Source organism: Scyliorhinus torazame, chromosome 17, assembly GCF_047496885.1.
Source record: "Scyliorhinus torazame isolate Kashiwa2021f chromosome 17, sScyTor2.1, whole genome shotgun sequence".
Lineage (NCBI taxonomy): Eukaryota > Metazoa > Chordata > Chondrichthyes > Carcharhiniformes > Scyliorhinidae > Scyliorhinus > Scyliorhinus torazame.
This window is the reverse complement of record NC_092723.1, coordinates 114,104,120-114,123,808: the sequence shown is the minus strand read 5'-3', so window position 1 is coordinate 114,123,808 and position 19,689 is coordinate 114,104,120. Positions and strand designations below refer to the sequence as shown.

Sequence of the window (19,689 nt, the reverse complement as noted above, 5' to 3'; positions counted from 1 at the left end):
TGGGGTACAGTTTCATAGTCAATCAGCACCCACAGATACTGGGGTACAGTTTCACTATCACTGTCACTGTCATTAGGGCAGCACGGTAGCATAGTGGATAGCACAATTGCTTCACAGCTCCAGGGTCCCAGGTTCGATTCCGGCTTGGGTCACTGTCTGTGCGGAGTCTGCACGACCTCCCCGTGTGTGCGTGGGTTTCCTCCGGGTGCTCCGGTTTCCTCCCACAGTCCAAAGATGTGCAGGTTAGGTGGATTGGCCATGCTAAATTGCCCTTAGTGCCCAAAATTGCCCTTTGTGTTGGGTGGGGTTACTGGATTATGGGGATAGGGTGGAGGTGTGAGCTTGGGTAGGGTGCTCTTTCCAAGAGCCGGTGCAGACTCGATGGGCCGAATAGCCTCCTTTACAATTTACAGTGTATGTATGTATGACACACACAGATACTGGGATACAGTTTCACTGTCATTGACACACTCAGATACTGGGGCACAGTTTCACAGTCGATCAGCACCCACAGATACTGGAGTACAATTTCACTGTCATTGACACACTCAGATACTGGGGTACTATTCCGCAATGACACTCACACTCCTGTACTGGGGGTTGTTTTTTTGTTATTTTATGCAACGTTAGGCCAGCATTTATTTTCCAGCACTAATTTCCCCTAGACAAATTTATCACCTTCTTGAATTGCTGCAGTCATGTAGGGACACACACAGTGCTGGATTTCAGTTAGGAAGGAACGACAGAACCATAATTCAGTGTAGCTTGAAAATTCATTCTGTGCAGTCCAACAAAGAAGGCTTAGGAATGTGGGGCACATGACAACAAGGGTGGCTGGGCTATCCTTCCCCTGGAACCAGCTCCACACTTTTTAATTAAATCATGTAGGGAGGCTGGTTTAGCTCAGTTGGCTGACCAGCTGGTTTGTGATGCAGAGCGAGGCCAGCAGTGCGGGTTATTCATGAAGGCCCCGCCTTCTCACCTCACCCTCGCCTGAGGTGCGGTGATCCTCAGGCTAAATCACCACCAGTCAGCTCTCCACCACAAAGGGGAAAGCAGCCAATGGTCATCTGGGACTAGGGCGACTTTACTTACTTTAATTTTCCAGTTCTGTGTCTTAACTCCAGCTACCTCCCTTGGTTCCCTAACCCTAAATAAATCTCTGCCCTAGTTCAGTAAAAGCGTATCAACCTCCGTTTTGACATTTTGTGTGAATTGATCTGTAGCTACAACAGCTTACGAGGTTCCAGATTGTCACCCTTTGAATGGACAAGTGCTTTCTGACAGTCCTTCTGAGCGATCTAATTAGTCGAGATTTCACTGAGCAAGATAGCTGTGAAAATACACTAACCTTGATTTATATCCCCACACGCCCCACCCCCTCTCACAGATCCAGTCTTACCAGGATTGATGAGGAATGGTGGAGAGAAACAGTTTAAACGACAAGGCCGAGGACTTATCACCAGGCCTGGTGAAGCCAATGCAAAATCTGTTGTCACCAGAGAAACCGATGGCAGTGAAGAAGCTGTCAAACACCGAGAGGCTGGGACCAGCATGGAGGAAAGATTAAAGGAACTGAAAGAAAGGGAAAGCAGAAAAGCACTAAAGATTTTATCAGAAATCAGGCAAAAGGCAAAACGATCAAACCCACCAGGAAGAACACACGCACAGGAATGGTCCTCGCCTGACACTGTACCAGCCGACAGGCTGAAAAGGAACCAACAGATTGGAACTTAAATGTACAGTTCCGTTTATTTTTTGATTTAGCATTACCAGACTGTGGAAAGGTGGGAAGTGTTCGGGAAAGGAGGGAAGCACAACGTCTCAGCTTGTTCTTTGCCTTCTATACTATCAAGCTAAAGTTGATTGGGAACTGCTGGAAATAAGACCTAATTCTTGAAAGTTCCACTGTACCTTTTTTCCTAATTGTCTTTGATTGGAAGTTCTCCAAGTACACCGTTCCCCAAGAACAGAATAGAGGCCATCACTGACAGTGCGCAGGTCTCCAAGAAAGAGATTTGCCATCCCTGATCTTGACTACCGCAGCAACATGTCCGTCCAACTCAGTGTAATGTCCTTTATGGATGTGTAATTTATTTGAACAAAAGCTTTTGGATGACCGTCTGGAGCAAGTGCCAAGTTTTACTCACGGGAGACCTGCGATCTGCTTCCTTTCTGTGAGCATATTAACCTGGATTTTCTGACTGCATTTCCCACGGGCATTTGCAAAACGCGAATCAGAAAATAAGAGCTACAATCATTTAATTCAGCTACATAGCATCTGTTTTTCGAGTGCTAACCAGCCCACTGACCCCCCCCCCCCTCCCCCCTCTGCTCCCGAGGGCAGAACATATTTCGGGTCACCTCCCATATTGAGACAGCCCCTTGCACTGGCTGCTGGAGAGCACACCGGCCACATTTAAAGTGGTAAATAAAAATTGATTGAAATGAGCAGCATTGACCCACCTCTCACTTTTTAAACTCGGTTTGTGGTGGAGGCAGGTTCAATCGACGCATTCTAGAGGGCATGGGATAATTATTTGAATAGAAACAATATGCGGGGGTATAGGAAAAGGCGGAAAATGGCACTAAGTCAAAGTGCTCATTTGGAGAACCCCGTAAAAATTCTGTACCTTACTTGCCACATGCCGAATTCGCATTGCACAACATATCACTCTTCGGTAAGAAGAACTTCCATTCTTGCCTGAATGTGGAGCCGGCAGAGCGGACGCGTTGATCTACATTGGCTCTCTGTCCCCACCATCACCTCAGTTTTAAAATTCTCATCCTCCTGTTCAATTCCTTCCATGGCCTCACTGCTCCCTACCTCTGTAACCTCCTCCAGCCCCAAAAACCCTTTGTGATCTCTGGGTTCTATCAATTCTGGCCTTTGTGCATCCCAGGCTTCCTTTTCGCCACCAGGGAGGCTGTGCCTTCAGCCATCTAGATCCTAAACCCTGACATTACCTCCCTAAACCTCTCCACCTCTGTAAACCTCTCTCTTCCTTTCAAACAGGCCACATATCCTAATGGTTTGAATGTCAGTTGTTTTTGCCTGTTAATGCTCTGTGATGCACCTCGGGACATTTTGCTATGTTAAAGTACTGAAGAATCATTGTGAATCTGTTGAAAAGTAAACTTTGGAGCAATAGCTGGGGCTGGATTCCCAACAGTGGGGAAAGGTGCAGCGCATGGGTCACGCAGGAGGGATACCCAAACTCAGCACAGCCATTTGAACTTAACACTAAGTTCAAACTGTCCCCATTTTGGTTGCTGCAAGGATCTTAACCCTCAGTTTGGGAGTCATAAATTTATGGAGTAAACATAAACACTATTGCAGGGGAGATTAGGTCTGAAGTGTCAAGATTTGAAGTCTTTTAAACCTTCCAATCTTTAAGCATGATGAACAAGGCTTAAATTATCATTAAGAGTTAAAAATTAGTAAAAACTTTTAGCTCTTGATTAATAGGCTGTCTAGTGTAGGTTAGAACAAGCATTCCCATCTGGTCATGTGGCTTCAAAATAATTCTTTGTTAGCATTTCTCCAAGGGCTCGATATCATTTTGGATGTTTGGCTGATTTTCAAAATCCACAATTAACTTTGCAGTTTGACTGACAGTTTGACTGACAGTTTAAAGGGGTTATTAAAGGATTAGTTGTCTATGATGTGGGGTCTGAATAGAAATTTGTTTGCTTTTTAAAGAAATAAATCAGTTGAGGCAATTGGAACCCTAGCAAAACTGGAGTCATTGGTTAGAGTCATACCGAGCATAAATGAAAATGGTTTTGTTGGAGGTCAGTCGTCTCAGTTCCGGGACATCATGACAGGAGTTCCTCAGGGTAGTGTCCGAGGCCCAACCATCTTCAGCTGCTTCAATGACCTTCCTTCCAACATAAGGTCAGATGTGGGTATGTTTGTAATGATTGGACAATGCTCAGCACCACTCATGACTCCTCAGACACTGAAGCAGTTCACGTGCAAATGCAGCAAGACCTGGACAATATCCACACTTGGGCTGACAAGTAATAAGTAACATTCACGCCACAGAAGTGCCAGGCAATGACCATCTCCAATAAGAGTGAATGAAATCATTGCACCTTGACATTCAATGGCATTACCATCACTGAATCCCCCACTATCAACATCCTAGGGGTTACCAATGATCAGTAACTGAACTAGACTGGCCATATAAATACTGTGGCTACAAGACAGATCAGAGGCGAGGAATCCTGTGACAAGTAACTCACCTCCTGACTCCTCAAAGCCTGCCCACTACCTACAAGTCACAAGTTTGCAGTGTGATGGAACACTCTCCACTTGCCTGGATGAGTGCAGCTCTAACAACACTCAAGAAGATCAACACCATCCAGGGCAAAGCAACCTGTTTGATTGCACCCCTTCCACAAGCATTCACTCCCTCCACCGCCAACCCCCCCATAGCAGCAGGGTATACCACCTACAAGGTGCATCGCAGGAGCTCACCAAGACTTACTTAGGCAGCACCTACCAAACCCACAACCACTACCATCTAGCAGGACAAGAGCAACAGATACATGGAAAGAGCACCACTTGGAAGTTTCCCTCCAAATCACTCACCATCCTGACTTATATCACTGTTCCTTCACTGCCGCTGGATCACAATCCTGGAACTCCCTCCTTAACAGCACTGTTAGTGTATCTACACCTCAGGGACTGCAGCGGTTCAAGAAGGCAACTCAATAACACCTTCTCAAGAGCAATTAGGGATGGACAATAAATGCTGGCCTAGCAAGCGAAGCCCACATACCCGAAAAAATTAATTTAAAAAAATGCAGGAATATACTTTTGCTAAGTATTCTGAAATATCTCCTTAAAATTCTGCCACTGCTTCTCTATTGATCTGCCTCTTAGCCTCGTAATCCAGATCACTTCAGCCAGCTCAACGTTCATATTCACATATAGTTGCCCTTATTTAAGTTAAAATGCTTGTCTTAGATCCATTCTTCTCCCTTTCAAATTGTAATTGTAATGTTCAAATTGGATGTACAATTCAATCATGTTGTGGCTGCTGCTACCTACCTCCCCAACAGCACTGTGGGTGCACCTGTACCACATGGACTGCAGCGGTTTGGGATGGGCAACACAATCTGACCTAACCAACGAAGTCCATATCCAGTAAACTTGAATTGAAAAAAGCTGACCCTTTGATTTTTCTCTTGGTCGCATCTCGCAGTTCCTTGCAGATTTATCTCTCATAGAACATACAGCGCAGAAGGAGGCCATTCGGCCCATCGAGTCTGCACCGACCCACTTAAGCCCTCACTTCCACCCTATCCCCATAACCCAATAACCCCTTCCTAACCTTTTTGGTCACTAAGGGCAATTTATCATGGCCAATCCACCTAACCTGCACGTCTTTGGACTGTGGGAGGAAACCGGAGCACCCGAAGGAAACCCATGCAGACACGGGGAGAACGTGCAGACTCTGCACAGACAGTGACCCAAGCCGGGAATCGAACCTGGGACCCTGGCGCTGTGAAACCACAGTGCTATCCACTTGTGCTACCGCGGTGCCCTCATTCATGGAGCCTCCAGAGCCTTGGAGGATTGGCATTCCTGCTGCTGCATGAGCTCAGATTATTCAGAATGGCAATAGGACTGGCATACTTTTGGCCTCGGTGCTGCTGAGTTAAAGCCAGTCAGGCCTCCCACTCATATAGCCAGGCGACAACTCCTACACTGTTACCCGTTATCACTCAACGATTACAGCTTGAGGCAAACTTTCATCCAAAGTTCACAGCAGCACATATTCCAGCTGAGGGGATTTAGTCAAAGCAACCCTGAACTATCATGGGCATAGAGTACAAGAGTGAGGGTGTTGTGTTGAATTTGTAGAAGTTTGGCCTCAGCTGAAGTATTGTGCCCAGTTCTGGGCATTGCACTTTAGGGAAGGATGTGAAGAAAATAGAAAGGGTGCAGAAAAGATTCACGCAATTCCATGGATGAGGAACTTCCGTTACAAAGAGAGATTGGAGAATTTGGGACTATTTTCCTTGGAGTAAAGACAGCTGAGAGGGGATTTGATAAAGGTGTTCAAAATCAAGAGGGGTCTGGACAGAGTAGATAGGGAGAAACTGTTCCCATTGGTGAAAGGGTTGAGAACGAGAGGGCACAGGTTTAAAGTAATTTGTAAAAGAAGCAAAAGTGAGGAAAGTAATTTTCATGAAGCAAGTGTTTAGGATCTGGAACACACTCTCTCACAGTGTGGTGGAGGCAGGTTCAATTGAAATATTCACAAAGGAAATAGACTGTTACCTTGTGCGGGATTCTCCGACCCCCACCGGGTTGGAGAATCGCCGGGGGCAGGCGTGAATCCCGCTCCCGCCGGTTGCCGAATTCTCCGGCACCGGATATTCGGCGGGGGTGGGAATCGCGCCGCGTCGGTTGGCGGGCCCCCCCCCCACGGCGATTCTCCGGCCCGCGATGGGCCGAAGTCCCGCTGCTGGAATGTCTGTCCTGCCGGCGTGGAATAAACCACCTTTTGAACGGCGGGACAAGGCGGCGCGGGCGGGCTCCGGGGTCCTGGGGGGGGGGGGGGGCGCCGGGCGATCTGGCCCCGGGGGTGCCCCCACGGTGGCCTGGCCCGCGATCGGGGCCCACCGATCCACGGGCGGGCCTGTGCCGTGGGGGCACTATTTTCCTTCCGCCTTTGCCATGGTCTCCACGGCAAAGTCATTTCCGCGCCAGCTGGCGGGGCATCAAAGGCCTTTCCCGCCAGCTGGCGGGGCGGAAGTCAGTCCGGCGCGGGCCTAGCCCCTCAAGGTAAGGGCTCGGCCCCTCAAGATGTGGCGAATTCCGCACCTTTGGGGCGGCGCGATGCCGGACTGATTCGCGCCGCTTTAGGCGCCGGTCGGCGGACATCGCGCTGATTAGAGAGAATCCTGCCCCTTATGTGCAGGGTTATGGGAAGTAAATGGGAGAATGGCACTGGGTGAGCTGCTCATTTGCAGAGCCAGTGCGGAAACATTGTGCTGAATGGCCTCCTTCTGCAATAGTTCTGTGAGTCTGTGCAAATTCATTGTTACATGATAAAGAGGCTTTACAAATCCCCACCAATCACCACCCCAACGTTGTCGTGGGGCCAGCCAGACCAGCAGAAGCCTTCACTAGAGTCAGGAGGACCACTCTTGTTTAAGGTTGCCAACTCCAGTCAGTGGTATTCCTGGAGATTTCATCCCATGATCTTCAGCTCAACGCCGCCCCAACCATTGATCGGTCCTCCAGGGACACTGTCATCTCACAGATAATTAGAAAGGGAGCAAGCTCTTTATTAACAAATTGGTTTATTTGTGGCTGTTAGCGCGACAGATCTTTTCCTTCTATCTCGAATATTTTTGGCAGCTAATAAATCAAAGGACTTGAAGGGAATGTAAAGAGACACAATTGTTCTCTGTGCCTCTGTTCTTTCTCCTGGGTTGCTCACAACAGGATCCCGGGGATTAATCTTCAGTCCCTGAAGACTCCAGGACAATTCTGTCGGATTGGCAACACACCTCCAATTCCTTCTGGCTCCATTGTTACTGAAGTGGCCAATGGTAATGTTAATATATCTCAAAAACTGACGGATGTGTTTCAACGAAACCTGGTACGATATGTCCCAAGGAAGAGTAGATTTGTTCACGGTGAAGCTCTTGGATTTTTATTTGTGTTTTCACAAATTCCAGATGCAATTGGGAGTGTGGGGGTGGGGGGGGGGGGAACGCAGTTTGCTCTGTTCCACTTTCCTCGTGTCTCTGAATCAAAGAGATGAACACTATCTATCATCCCCTCATTTTCCATGCTTTACACTTCTGAAACGTCACAACATTAAACTCTAATAAAATGGACCTGCCTCAGATTGAGAAGTATGAAAATTAAAACAGCTCAGCAGTTTTTATCCTCCAATTCTAAAACAAACTTTGAGGTAACTTTTCCAAAAAAATACTTTCTTCGCAAAAATGTGCAGAAATGCATTACGGTTCAACTTAACATTACGAAAAATGTAAAGCAGATAGGTTTTTTTCCATACCGTGCATGCGGTGCCTTACTTGCCATCACAGGTTTGTATTTACATTTGCATTTCATGTCATTTTCTGGTGCGTACAACCTTGTTTTCCCATCCCACCGTGTACTGTGATGGGAGGGCCTTAGACAGGGGCCCATTGTGCCTTTGCAGTGGCTGCCCATTGCTTTAGTGTGCCCCTCGGCAAGTGGTCCTGGACCTTGGAATGTGCCAGTTCTGCTACAGTTGGGTGTCATCAGCTCTTTGCACCGGAAGTCCAGCATCTTCGGGCAGACCAAAGAGCGATTCTCACTGAGTAGCAGCAGCAGTTGAGAGTTATCTCAGTGTAGTTGATAGTTATGCCTGGGAACAGCCCACAGAGCACTGGGCCCTGTGTTACGGAGCTACTTAAAAGAACCTCTTTACGTTGCAAACGTACATTCCAGAAAGAGGTGAGTGACAGGTGGGTGAACAGCTGGACTTCCGGTGGCAAGGATATGCAGTTGAGTACTTTTAGTCCAAAAATTGGCCACTAAGTCAACAAAACCCCGTCCCCACCCTCCCATGAAAACCACCACATACCCGAAGATAAGGGGCTGGTTTAGCACAGTGGGCTAAACAGCTAGCTTGTAATGCAGAACAAGGCCAGCAATGCGGGTTCAATTCCCATACCGGCCTCCCGAACAGGCACCGGAATGTGGCGACTAGGGGCTTTTCACAGTAACTTAATTGAAGCCTACTTGTGACAATAAGCGATTATTATTATGATATGCCCTTGAACCAACAAAAGGATCAAAGAAAGAATAAGAGAAGCAAGAGCCAGGAAAGAACAGACGAGACAGCGGACATGAGGAGTGAGGCAGAACAAGAAAAGGCGGAGAGGGTGGAGCCTCCGATACAGACACTGGTTTACCCACCAATGGGGCAATGGATGGAGCTGCTAACACAGGAGCTCCTAAAACACAGAGATGCCGTAAAGAAAGAAATTATGGCAGCCGTAAAGTGGGCAATCGCAGACAACTTGGCCCCCTTCAAAGAGGGGCTGGACAGGATGCAGCGATGCAGGAAGTAATGATGCGAGAACTCAAGGACGACCGATGACCAGGGAGACCAGATCGCCTCGGGGCAGCAGAGGTGACAAGGCTGGACGCAGCCCAGGGAGTGCTCAAGGGGGAGGTGGAGGACCAAGAGTAAAGGTCGCGCCTCAGAACCTCAGGATTGCAGGACTACTGGAGGGCATTGAGGGCATGAACCTGACTGAGTATGTGGCCCAGATGCTGGGTAAGCTGGTCGGGGGTGAAAACTTCCCAAGCCCCTAGAAGTGGACAGGGCCCAAAGGTTGCTCTGGCAGATGCCCAAAGCAGGAGAATCATCATGGGCCACTATCGCCAAGCTCCACTGGTTTCAAGACAAAGAGCGGATCCTGAGCTGGGCATGAAACACACTGTCTTGCATGTGGGAAGAGCAGACGATCCACGTGTACTTTGGGGCTGACCTGGCCAAGCTCTGGGCTGAATTTAAGGGGGCCAAATCAGCTCTCTTTAATAGCAAGCTATGGTGTGGGATGTTATACCCGACCAAACTGTGGGTGACCTACCAAAAACAAGGAACATTATTTCACCATGCCGGGAGAAGCGGAGGAGTTTACCACAGGAACGGGCTGGGAAAGCCGCAAAGGTAAAGCACATATGGACCAGGGTCAATGATAAATTTAGTTTCCTTTGGCATGAATGAATGTCCAAGAAGGAAGGGGAGAGGGCAGAAGGGGACCAAACCAGGAAGGGATGGGGGAGGGGATAGCAAAAGAACGGGTGAAAAATGGAGGAGTCACTCCCTGGGGGCGGGGGGGGGGGAGGGCACAAACAAAGGGAAACCCTGGAGTGCAGGGGCAAATCCATCTTTAATGACCCCCGAACAAAAGGAAAATCCACAGAGCAGTGTCAATCCACATGGTGAGTATAGATGGAGCAGGAGTGGGGGGGGGACAGAAACTCCTAATCAGGATAGTCACCTGGAATATCAGGGGGCTTAATGGCCCAGTGAAAAGATCCAAAGTCTTCGCCCATCTGAAAAGCCTGAGGGCCAACATAGTCTTCCTCCAAGAGACACACTTGAGAGAGAAAGACCGACTGAGGGTAAGAACGAGTTGGATAGGATAGACCTATCAAGCGTGTAACGGAACGAGGGCTGGTGGGGGGGGGGGGGGGGTGACCATACTGTTAAATAAGAGGACAATATTCACAGTGAAAAAGACAGTGATGACCCGGGGGACGGTATGCCATGGTCAGCGGTGTCCTGGAAGGTGCACAGTGGTGCGTGTGAATGTGTATGCCCCCAACTGGGTCGAAGCAGACTTTATAAAAAAGACCATAGCAGAAATCCCACCAACTCATCATGGGGAGGTGGGAGGGGGGGGAGGGGGCACTTCAACAGTGTACAGGGCCCACGGACAGACAGATCCATCCCTAAAGCAGGGAAACAATCGACCATGGCGAGAGAACTGAACGCCTTTATGGAACATATGGGGGGGGGTGGACCCAGGGAGGTTCACACACCCAAGGGAGAAGAAGTTCTCCTTCTCGTCCAGGTCCACAGATTCCACACCAGAATTGACTTCTTTATATTGGGGAAACAGTGCTGTCAGGGGTGGTAAGGACACAGAATACACCGCAATAGTCATCTCCGATCACGCACCGCACTCCGTGGATGTGAGATTGGAGACAGATGGGTCCCAATGTCCCCCCATGGAGGCTAGACGCAGCTTTCCTTCCGACAAGCCATTCTATGAGAGAATGTCACAAGCCATCGACAGGTATGTAACCTGCAACCAGAACGAGGTGGTCTCACCCTCCACATTCTGGGAACTACTGAAGGTGGTGATAAGGGGGGTAATAATAGCACAAAGGCATTCAGAGACAGGGCGGAGAGGGCAAGCTAGGCAGCAGCTGGTCAACTCCATACTGCAATTGAACCGGTGGTACTTCACAGCCCCAACCCTGGAACTAATGGTTTGGAGGAAGATATCACAAATGGAATTCGACCTGCTCTCCACCAGGAAAGCAGTGAACCAGCTCCGTCAGACACCGGGGACCTTCTATGAGCATAGAGACAAAGCCAGCCACCTGCTGGTTCACCAGCTGACAAAGCAGGCTGCCACAAGGGAAATAGCACAGATGAGGGATGGGAACCGCAAACTAGTCACAGCACCTGACGAGATCAATGAAGCCGTTGCAACTTTCTACTGAGAGCTGGCCACCTCCGAGCCCCTGGAGGGAGACTGGAGGATGAAGCAGTTCCTCAATGGGCTGGACATACCAGTCATAGTGGAGGAAAATAGGCAGGGCTTGGAAGCACCACTAGAACTGGGGGAAGTCATGGAGATTATCAATTTCACGCAGGTGGGGAAGGCGTTGGTCCCAGATGTATTCCCGGCAGACTTTGATAAAAATTACATGCCAGTGCTGGCCCTGCACCTGTGGGAGATGTTCAATGACTTGCTACCGAGAGGGTCCCTGCCATCCAAGCTGGCACAAGCCTTGATGCCACTGATCTCAAAAAAGGACTAAGACCCGCCGGAATGCTGGTCATACAGACCCAGCTCACTCCTTTTTATAAAAATAAATGTAGAGTGCCCAATTAATTTTTTCCAATTAAGGGGCAATTTTGTGTGGCCAATCCACCTACCCCGCACATCTTTGGGTTGTGGGGGCGAAACCCACGCAAACACGGGGAGAATGTACAAACTCCACACGGACAATGACCTAGAGCCGGGATTGAACCTGGGACCTCAGTGCCGTGAGGCAGCAATGCTAACTACTGTGCCACCGTGCTGCCCCCATCTCACTCCTAATCACTGATGCCAAAGTCCTGGTGAAGGCCCTGATGAGGTGACTGGAGAGCTGTGTGCCAGAGGTAGTCTCAGATGACCAGGCTTGCTTTATCAAGGGTAGACAACTAACAGCAAACATCAGGCGCCTGCTGAACCTGATCATGGTCCATCCCTAGATGCAGAGAAAGCCTTTGATAGGGTCAAATGAGGTGACAAGGGTTCACCTCGTGGATGAAACTACTGAACAGCACTCCCATAGCGAACGCGTCGACAAACATCACGAGCTCTGGATACGTCTGACTGCACAGAGGCACGAGGCAGGGGTGGCCACTATCTCTGCTACAGGAGACCATATAGTCTCACTCTACCCAGATGACCTGTTCCTCTACGCCTCTAACCCCTTGGCCAGTTTGGGAGTAATAATGGAACTACAAAGGGAAATCAGAGTCTTCTCAGGTTACAAACATAACCTGAGTGTCATGAGAATATCACTTTAAGAAATGGTAGTCTGCTAAAGTTGCTGCAGTGATGTCAGAGTGTGGGTGGCGCTGACCTCTGGCTCTGCTTTTTAGTTTCACTTTGAGAAAAGCTTGGGTGTGTCTGTTTTTTTGGTTTTGTTTCAGTGTTGGAGCTGCAGCCAGCCACAGAATGTGTAATGTTGTTCTCTCTGCCATGTAAAGACTATCTCTTGATCATTTGGTGAATTCCGAGTGATAACTGTTCTCAGGAGTGAATTTAAACCCGATGTGCTTCTGTTAAAACATTTTTTTTAAAGTCTTAGGAAGTTAAAAGGAACGCTTAAGGATTACTTAGTGTTGTATTCTTTGGGGGTTGTATTTGAATTGATGGTTGCTAAGATGTTCACTCTATGTTTTAAAAATGTTAACTTGAGTTCGTAGAATAAACATTGTTTTGCTTAAAAAAATACTTCTCGATTTCTGCTGTACCACACCTGTAGAGTGGGCCGTGTGCTCCTCATACCACAATCTCGTAAAAGTTGTGGGTCAGGTGAACTCCATGATACACTTTGGGATTCTCTAAACCCTGGCCCATAACATGAGCAAGAGCGAAATCTTCCATGAACCCACAGAGGGGGATTCAGAGCTGGGGAGGTTGCCGTTCAAACTGGCCCAGATCAAGTTCCGATACCTGGGGAGCCATATAGCTCACAACTGGACATGGATCCAGAAATGGAACCTAACAAATCTGGTCGAGGAGGCAAAAAAGGACCTTTAAAAGTGGGACTCGCTCCCGCTCTCCCTTGCAGGGAGAGTGCAGACGATCAAGAAGAACATGCTGCCCAGGTTCCTCTTCCTGTTCTGATTCCTCTCGATCTTTATTCCCAAGGCGTTCTTCATGGTGTTTGTGTGTGTGTGTATGTGGTGGGGTGTGGGGGGGGGGGGGGGGGGTGGGGGTAATCAAGAAAAAGATGCTGCAAAGAAGGAGACACATGGGAGGCTTGGCCCTCCCAAACCAATTCTGCCACTGGGTTGCCACCGTATAAAGGGTATGGGGATGGGTCAAGGAACCGTTGCAGAATGGGTTAAGATGGAGGAGGGGAGTTCCTGTATGGGGACAACCCTCAGTGTGCTGACCATGGCCACACTCCCACCCCTCCAGCCAGATACTCAAAACGCTCAATGGTAGTGGCCACGCTGAGGACTTGGGACCAACCATGGCACCACTTTTGTCTGACCACGATGGTTATCATGGCCCCCATCTGCAAAAATTACAGATTCATCCCCGCGACGATGAACGCCTCCTTCAAAAGTCGGAAACAAGTCGAAGGTACATGACGGTAGGGGACATATATGTAGACGGCAGAGTTGTAACCCTGGGGGAAATCATGGACATGCTCTAACTCCCGAAAGGGAACGAGCTAAGATGCAGACTAATCAGAAACTTCCTTTAAAAAGAGACAATGACATTCCCTCAGATACCATGACACACACTACTGGATATACTTCTGACCGCGGGCGAACTAGGGAACGGTAACTGCATGAACATGTACAAACAGCACTATAAGAGGTACGCACACCCCTTGGCAAGGCACGGAAGAAATGTGAGGAGGAACTGGGCATGGAGAGAGGAGGGAGGACTCTGGATCGAAGCACTGCACTCGTGTGCATGGATGAGCCTAATGCAGCTAAAGGTGGTGCACAGGGTGCACTTAACCAGAACAGGCATCAGCGGGTTCTTCCCGGAGGTGGAGGAAAATGTGAACGGTGCCAGGGAGGCCTGACCAACCACACCCTCATGTTCTGGTCTTGCCCCAGACTTTACGGGTACTGGACAACCTTCTTCGAATCCATGTCCAAGGTTGTCCATGGGCAGCAAGGAAGCATAGTGGTTAGCAAAATTGCTTTGCAGCTCCAGGGTCCCAGGTTCGATTCCCGGCTGGGTCACTGTCTGTGCGGAGTCTGCACGTTCTCCCCGTGACTGCGTGGGTTTCCTCCAAGTGCTCCGGTTTCCTCCCACAGTCCAAAGATGTGCGGGTTAGGTGTCTTGGCCATGCTAAATTGCCCTTAGTGTCCAAAAAGGTTAGGAGGGGTTATTGGGTTGAGGGGATAGGGTGGAAGTGAGGCTTAAATGGGTTGGTGCACACTCGATGGGCCGAATGGCCTCCTTTTGCACTGTATGTTCTATGTTCTATGTCCAAGGTTGTGAAGATGAGGGGGGGGGGAGAGAAGATCAACCAAACACAAGTCAAGTAGGGAGCCAGATTGGACAAGCAGCGGAGACGCGGTCATCTGTGACCACGCCGGCAATGCCAAGGCAGATGCCAAACTCACCCCTGGTATGTGCTAATATCAGGACGCAGCATGTACAGAATCAAAACAGTACAGTTGCAGCAACTGACCACCGTGGACACAAAAGTAGGCCCCCCCACCCCTGCACATAGATTACTCTTGAGTGTGCACATATTCATTTGTTTAGTAAATTTGTTTTCTTTTGTTTATTTTCCTTTTTGTAATCCCATTTTCTCTTTTTGAGGCTCCTCTTTAGTAGTGTGTGATAACCCTGGAGAATGGCAGGATGGATAAATTGTAAAATAAATCAAAATTATTTCAAAATAAGAGTGAGCTGCTTAGGCTTAAAGAACACATTAAAATTCCGTAGTGTCTTTGCGAAGTCAGGTCAGTACAGGCCAGTAATGAAATACAGTGACAAAGTCAAGTTGTCCCAATTAAATGCACTTTATTTTGATTGCCCTTTAGTTTTGATGAAAAGCCCATATTGGAGATGTTCACTCACCCGTTCTCCTCACAGAAACTGCCCGACCTACTGAATGTTTTCATCATTTTCCGTTTTTGGTTCCAACTCAATAGGGATTGTTGAGAGGGGAATTTTCTGCCTTGTGTTCTACTTCCCCAAGTAGACCCTTTTCTACCCTTGCTCACAGTGCCATACTTACAATTTCCTAAAAGAAAGTTGGACACGCGTGAGCGAAGTCAAATGAACAAGAATCATTCATCGTCATCCAAGGCCATCGGTAACTTGTAGGATTGTTGGTCGTGGGCCAGCTGTTCACTCCAGAAGGGAGGGGCTTTCTTCTTCAGGCTCAGAGCCAAATAAAGATTGTATTTGGCTCTTCCAGGCAGCTTTGTATATATCTTGCAAAGTCAACAGATGTGTTTCTCACATTTTCGTTTTAGGAAAGAAAATGGCTGGGATATTCCGTTCCCCGCTCCCCCCCCCCCCCACCTCCGCCAACCCCCCCCCCCCCCCCCCCCCCCCCACCATGGGGAATGGGGGAAGGCCCACAATTGGGCGGCGGCGGGATCTTACGGCCCAGTCGAAGGAAAAGCCGTTTTCCGTGGCCCGCCAGTCACAGTGCTGGGTGAACCCGCCAGCCGATGGTGTGCTGCCTTCGTCGTTGGAAAATCCTGACCATTGATTTGGTATTGTTCCATTTCAAAGAGTTTTCTGCATCGTAGACAAATCCATTGAATCCCTACAGTGTAGAAGGAAGCCATTCAGCCCATCAAGTCTACACCAACCCTCCAAAGGAGCACCCTACCAATGCCCATGCCCCTGCCCTATCCCAGTAATCCCACCCAATCTTTTTGACAATAAGGGGGAATTTAACATGGCCAACCCACCTAACCTGCACACCTTTGGATTTTGAGAGGAAACCGGAGCACCCGGAGGAAACCCATGCAGACACGGGGAGAAAATGCAAACTCCACACAGTCACCCGAGGCCGGAATTGAACACGGGTCCCTGGAGCTGTAAGGCAGCAGTGCTACCCACTGTGCCTCTGTGCTGCCCCTTGTGGGTTATTCCATTAGGCAAGGGGTGGTCATGTACAAATAAGTTAATATATCACTTATTTTTGGTTTGGTGTGTGATTATTTAGAATACCATTGGGAAGGGAGGGAGCGGGGGGGGGTGGGGGGGAGAATTTCCGCGCCCCCCACAGCGTGTTTCACGGTGGCGGGAGGCAACCTTCTAGTGGCCGGCAGTGGGAACATCTGGTCCCGTTGCTGTCAACGTGATTTCCCATTGAATCCACTTCAAGGGAAACCGGCGGTGGGGGTTTGTCAGCGGCGCAACCAGAAGATCGCGCTGACGAGAATGGCCGGAATATCCCTCCACGTGTTTTGCTTTGATATATACTATTGCTCTAAAAAGATGATCATGTCTGTCTATGAGTACATATCATTCATTTGAATAAGAATCTGAGCTGTCATCTAAAACATGATCTGCATGTCCACAAAACCTACTTCCCTCAAGTCCTGAATTTAAAACCCAATCCGTTGTCCTACAGACCTGCTACAGAGGCGAGGGCAATTTTCTATTTCAATCTCAGTGCAAAGGGGGGCCCCCCTTTTCCTAAATCAAAGCATAAGCTGTTGTTACGAAACGTAGTAGATTAAACAGTGCAGTGTGTACTGCCGTGTGCATTACTGAGCCCTTGAGGTCTAAACGCTCCCACGTTCAAATCCTGCTCAATGTCAAGTTATCTGATCTCTACTGGGAAGGCTGCAGAGTAGCTACAAAGTTGCCTTCAGTCCTCTGGGACCAGGGTGCAGAAGGAAAGACATGCTTTTTAAAAAATGATTTCAGGGGGCATCCGAAAGCATTTTACAGCCAATGAGGTACTTCTGAAGTGGAGTCGCTGTCGTACTGTAGGGAATGCAGCAGCCAATTTGTGCACAGCAACATCCCGCTCGCAGCACCATGGTAATAACCGAGATCATTTATTCTTTTTAGTGGATCCCATTACACTTCAGCTGTTGCTGTGGGATCTTTTAAGCTCACATGAGAGGGTAGACAGGACCTCAGTTTAATGTCTATTCAGAAAGGCAGCACTTCCCACAGTGCAGCACTCTGTCAGTACTGCACAGGATTGTTAGTCTGAATTATGTAGTCAAATCTCTGGACTGCTACCTGTTCTGAGATTGGGACCTTCTGTGTTGGACTCCAGACATGGGACTTGTTCTTAGACAGACAGTGAACATACTCTGGTATCTACTTAACCCTTATTTATTGGTACTACATCTAAACAGGTGACAGAGTAGGCACATTGCTCCTTGGCATGGTTTCAATCTCTCTCTGGGAAAGAGAGAGTCGAACACATGACTGACTGATGTCATCACTACATCACACATTAGCATTCACATCTGTGAACACTTTACACTATGGGACCCACAAAGAACCCAAAGAAAATGATCACTCAGGATTCCCCATACTGATTGCTATCCAGTATCTCCTGTTGTAAAGTATGGAGCGCAGCTCTGATGCACACCACAGTTGGACAATCTGCCATCTAGGCTCATACACGTGTAATGATCACTTGAACAAGTTGCAAAATGGCTGCCGTGACGCAAACTACCATCTTCAGAAGATAAAAATGTGGGTGTAGAAACCTGGAGATACATAAGAACTAGGAGTAGGAGTAGGCCACCTGGACCCTCGAGCCTGCTCCGCCATTCAATGAGACCATGGCTGATCTTTTTGTGGACTCAGCTCCACTTACCACCCCGCTCACCATAACCTTTTATTCCTTTACTGTTCAATCATCTATCTTTCTTTACCTTAAAAACATTTAACGAGGTAGCCTTAACTGCTTCACTGGGCAAGGGATTCCACAGATTCACGACCTTTTGGGTGAAGAAGTTCCTCCTTAACTCAGTCCTAGATCTGCTCCCCCTTATTTTGAGACTATGCTCCCTAGTTCCACTTTCACCCACCAGTGGAAACAATATCCCTGCTTCTATCTTATCTATTCCCTTCATATTTTTATATGTTTTTATAAGATCCCCCCTCATTCTTCTAGCACTTCGTGAAGAAAGAATTCACAATCATCATACAACAAACGTTGCTGAGGGAAGGGAAGAGTTGCAAAACACGTGTACAGGGGCTACTCAATTTTTTGCTCACGTTTTTTCCGTTTATTTGTATCGTACATAAGCCAAGACCACCACTTAAACCCGAGTCATAGTCAATCTATTCGAACAAGGTGGAAATATTGAGGACATTCACTCCACCAGTGTTTAACAGTATCCATATGCATCAGGTCACAGAGATACTCTTCTGACTTTAATCCCACGTGCCAATCAGTCCTCCAATATTAATCTGTGCCACTGACAATTGCCTCGGAGGAACAGCACCGGTCACACCAACACAGGGAGGATTCGGAGAAGCTAAACTTCCCCAATTATGTATTACATCCATCCGCAAACAAAAACTGCAATTTCTAAAACTTGGTGCTGTGAATGTAAGTAACAAGGAAACAATCTTGAAACCATTGAAGGGCCTGGTTAAGGATGGAAAGCAGTGCTAGACACACACATTGTGCCCACTGCACTAGTAGTGCAGATTTTGTGGATACTGATTCATTGTAAACAGCAGGCTATCCCAGCCAGAAAGTTATACAACTCCCACATTTCCCATGGCATTTCCTAATCTTTGGCATGAATCAATCTGCACTGTTAGCCATTGCACCAATTGAGTGTAACTGGAATCGCACGCTGACAGTAACTGTTACTTTGTCGCAACATTAGCTAGGAAAGATGCAGTGCATTGCCTCAACTTTATATTTTCTTGCTGATAATGTTGCAAAGAATCTGTTGTTGTCTGTAAAACCTCAGACACTTCGACCAGTTTATTACACAAACATTTCACCCAGGTGCCTTTCCTTGCGAGGTAAACAAAGGACAAACACAAGTGCATGTACAAACAGTTACCCTTCAAACAGTACAAACAGTTACCCTTCAAACAGTACAAACAGTTACCCTTCAAACAGTACAAACAGTTACCCTTCAAACAGTACAAACCGTTACCCTTCAAACAGTACAAACAGTTACCCTTCAAACAGTACAGTTACCCTTCAAACAGTACAAACAGTTACCCTTCAAACAGTACAAACAGTTACCCTTCAAACAGTACAAACAGTTACCCTTCAAACAGTACAAACAGTTACCCTTCAAACAGTACAAACAGTTAACCTTCAAACAGTACAGTTACCCTTCAAACAGTACAGTTACCCTTCAAACAGTACAAACAGTTACCCTTCAAACAGTACAAACAGTTACCCTTCAAACAGTACAGTTACCCTTCAAACAGTACAAACAGTTACCCTTCAAACAGTACAAACAGTTACCCTTCAAACAGTACAGTTACCCTTCAAACAGTACAAACAGTTACCCTTCAAACAGTACAGTTACCCTCCAAACAGTACAAACAGTTACCCTTCAATCAGTACAAACAGTTACCCTTCAAACAGTACAAACAGTTACCCTTCAAACAGTACAGTTACCCTCCAAACAGTACAAACAGTTACCCTTCAAACAGTACAAACAGTTACCCTTCAAACAGTACAAACAGTTACCC

At 47.8% G+C, this 19,689-nt stretch overlaps 1 protein-coding gene across 1 annotated transcript in view; it reads left to right on the top strand.

The window, feature by feature from the left end:
- Nucleotides 1-3,729, top strand: part of LOC140394082 (putative sodium-coupled neutral amino acid transporter 10) — a 108,332-nt gene extending 104,603 nt beyond the window's left edge. The window contains exon 12 of the mRNA XM_072480915.1: nt 1,391-3,729. Within this exon, the coding sequence (XP_072337016.1) occupies nt 1,391-1,737 (347 nt within the window). The 3' untranslated portion in view covers nt 1,738-3,729. The remainder of the gene's footprint in view (nt 1-1,390) is intronic.
- Nucleotides 3,730-19,689: the final 15,960 nt, after the last annotated feature.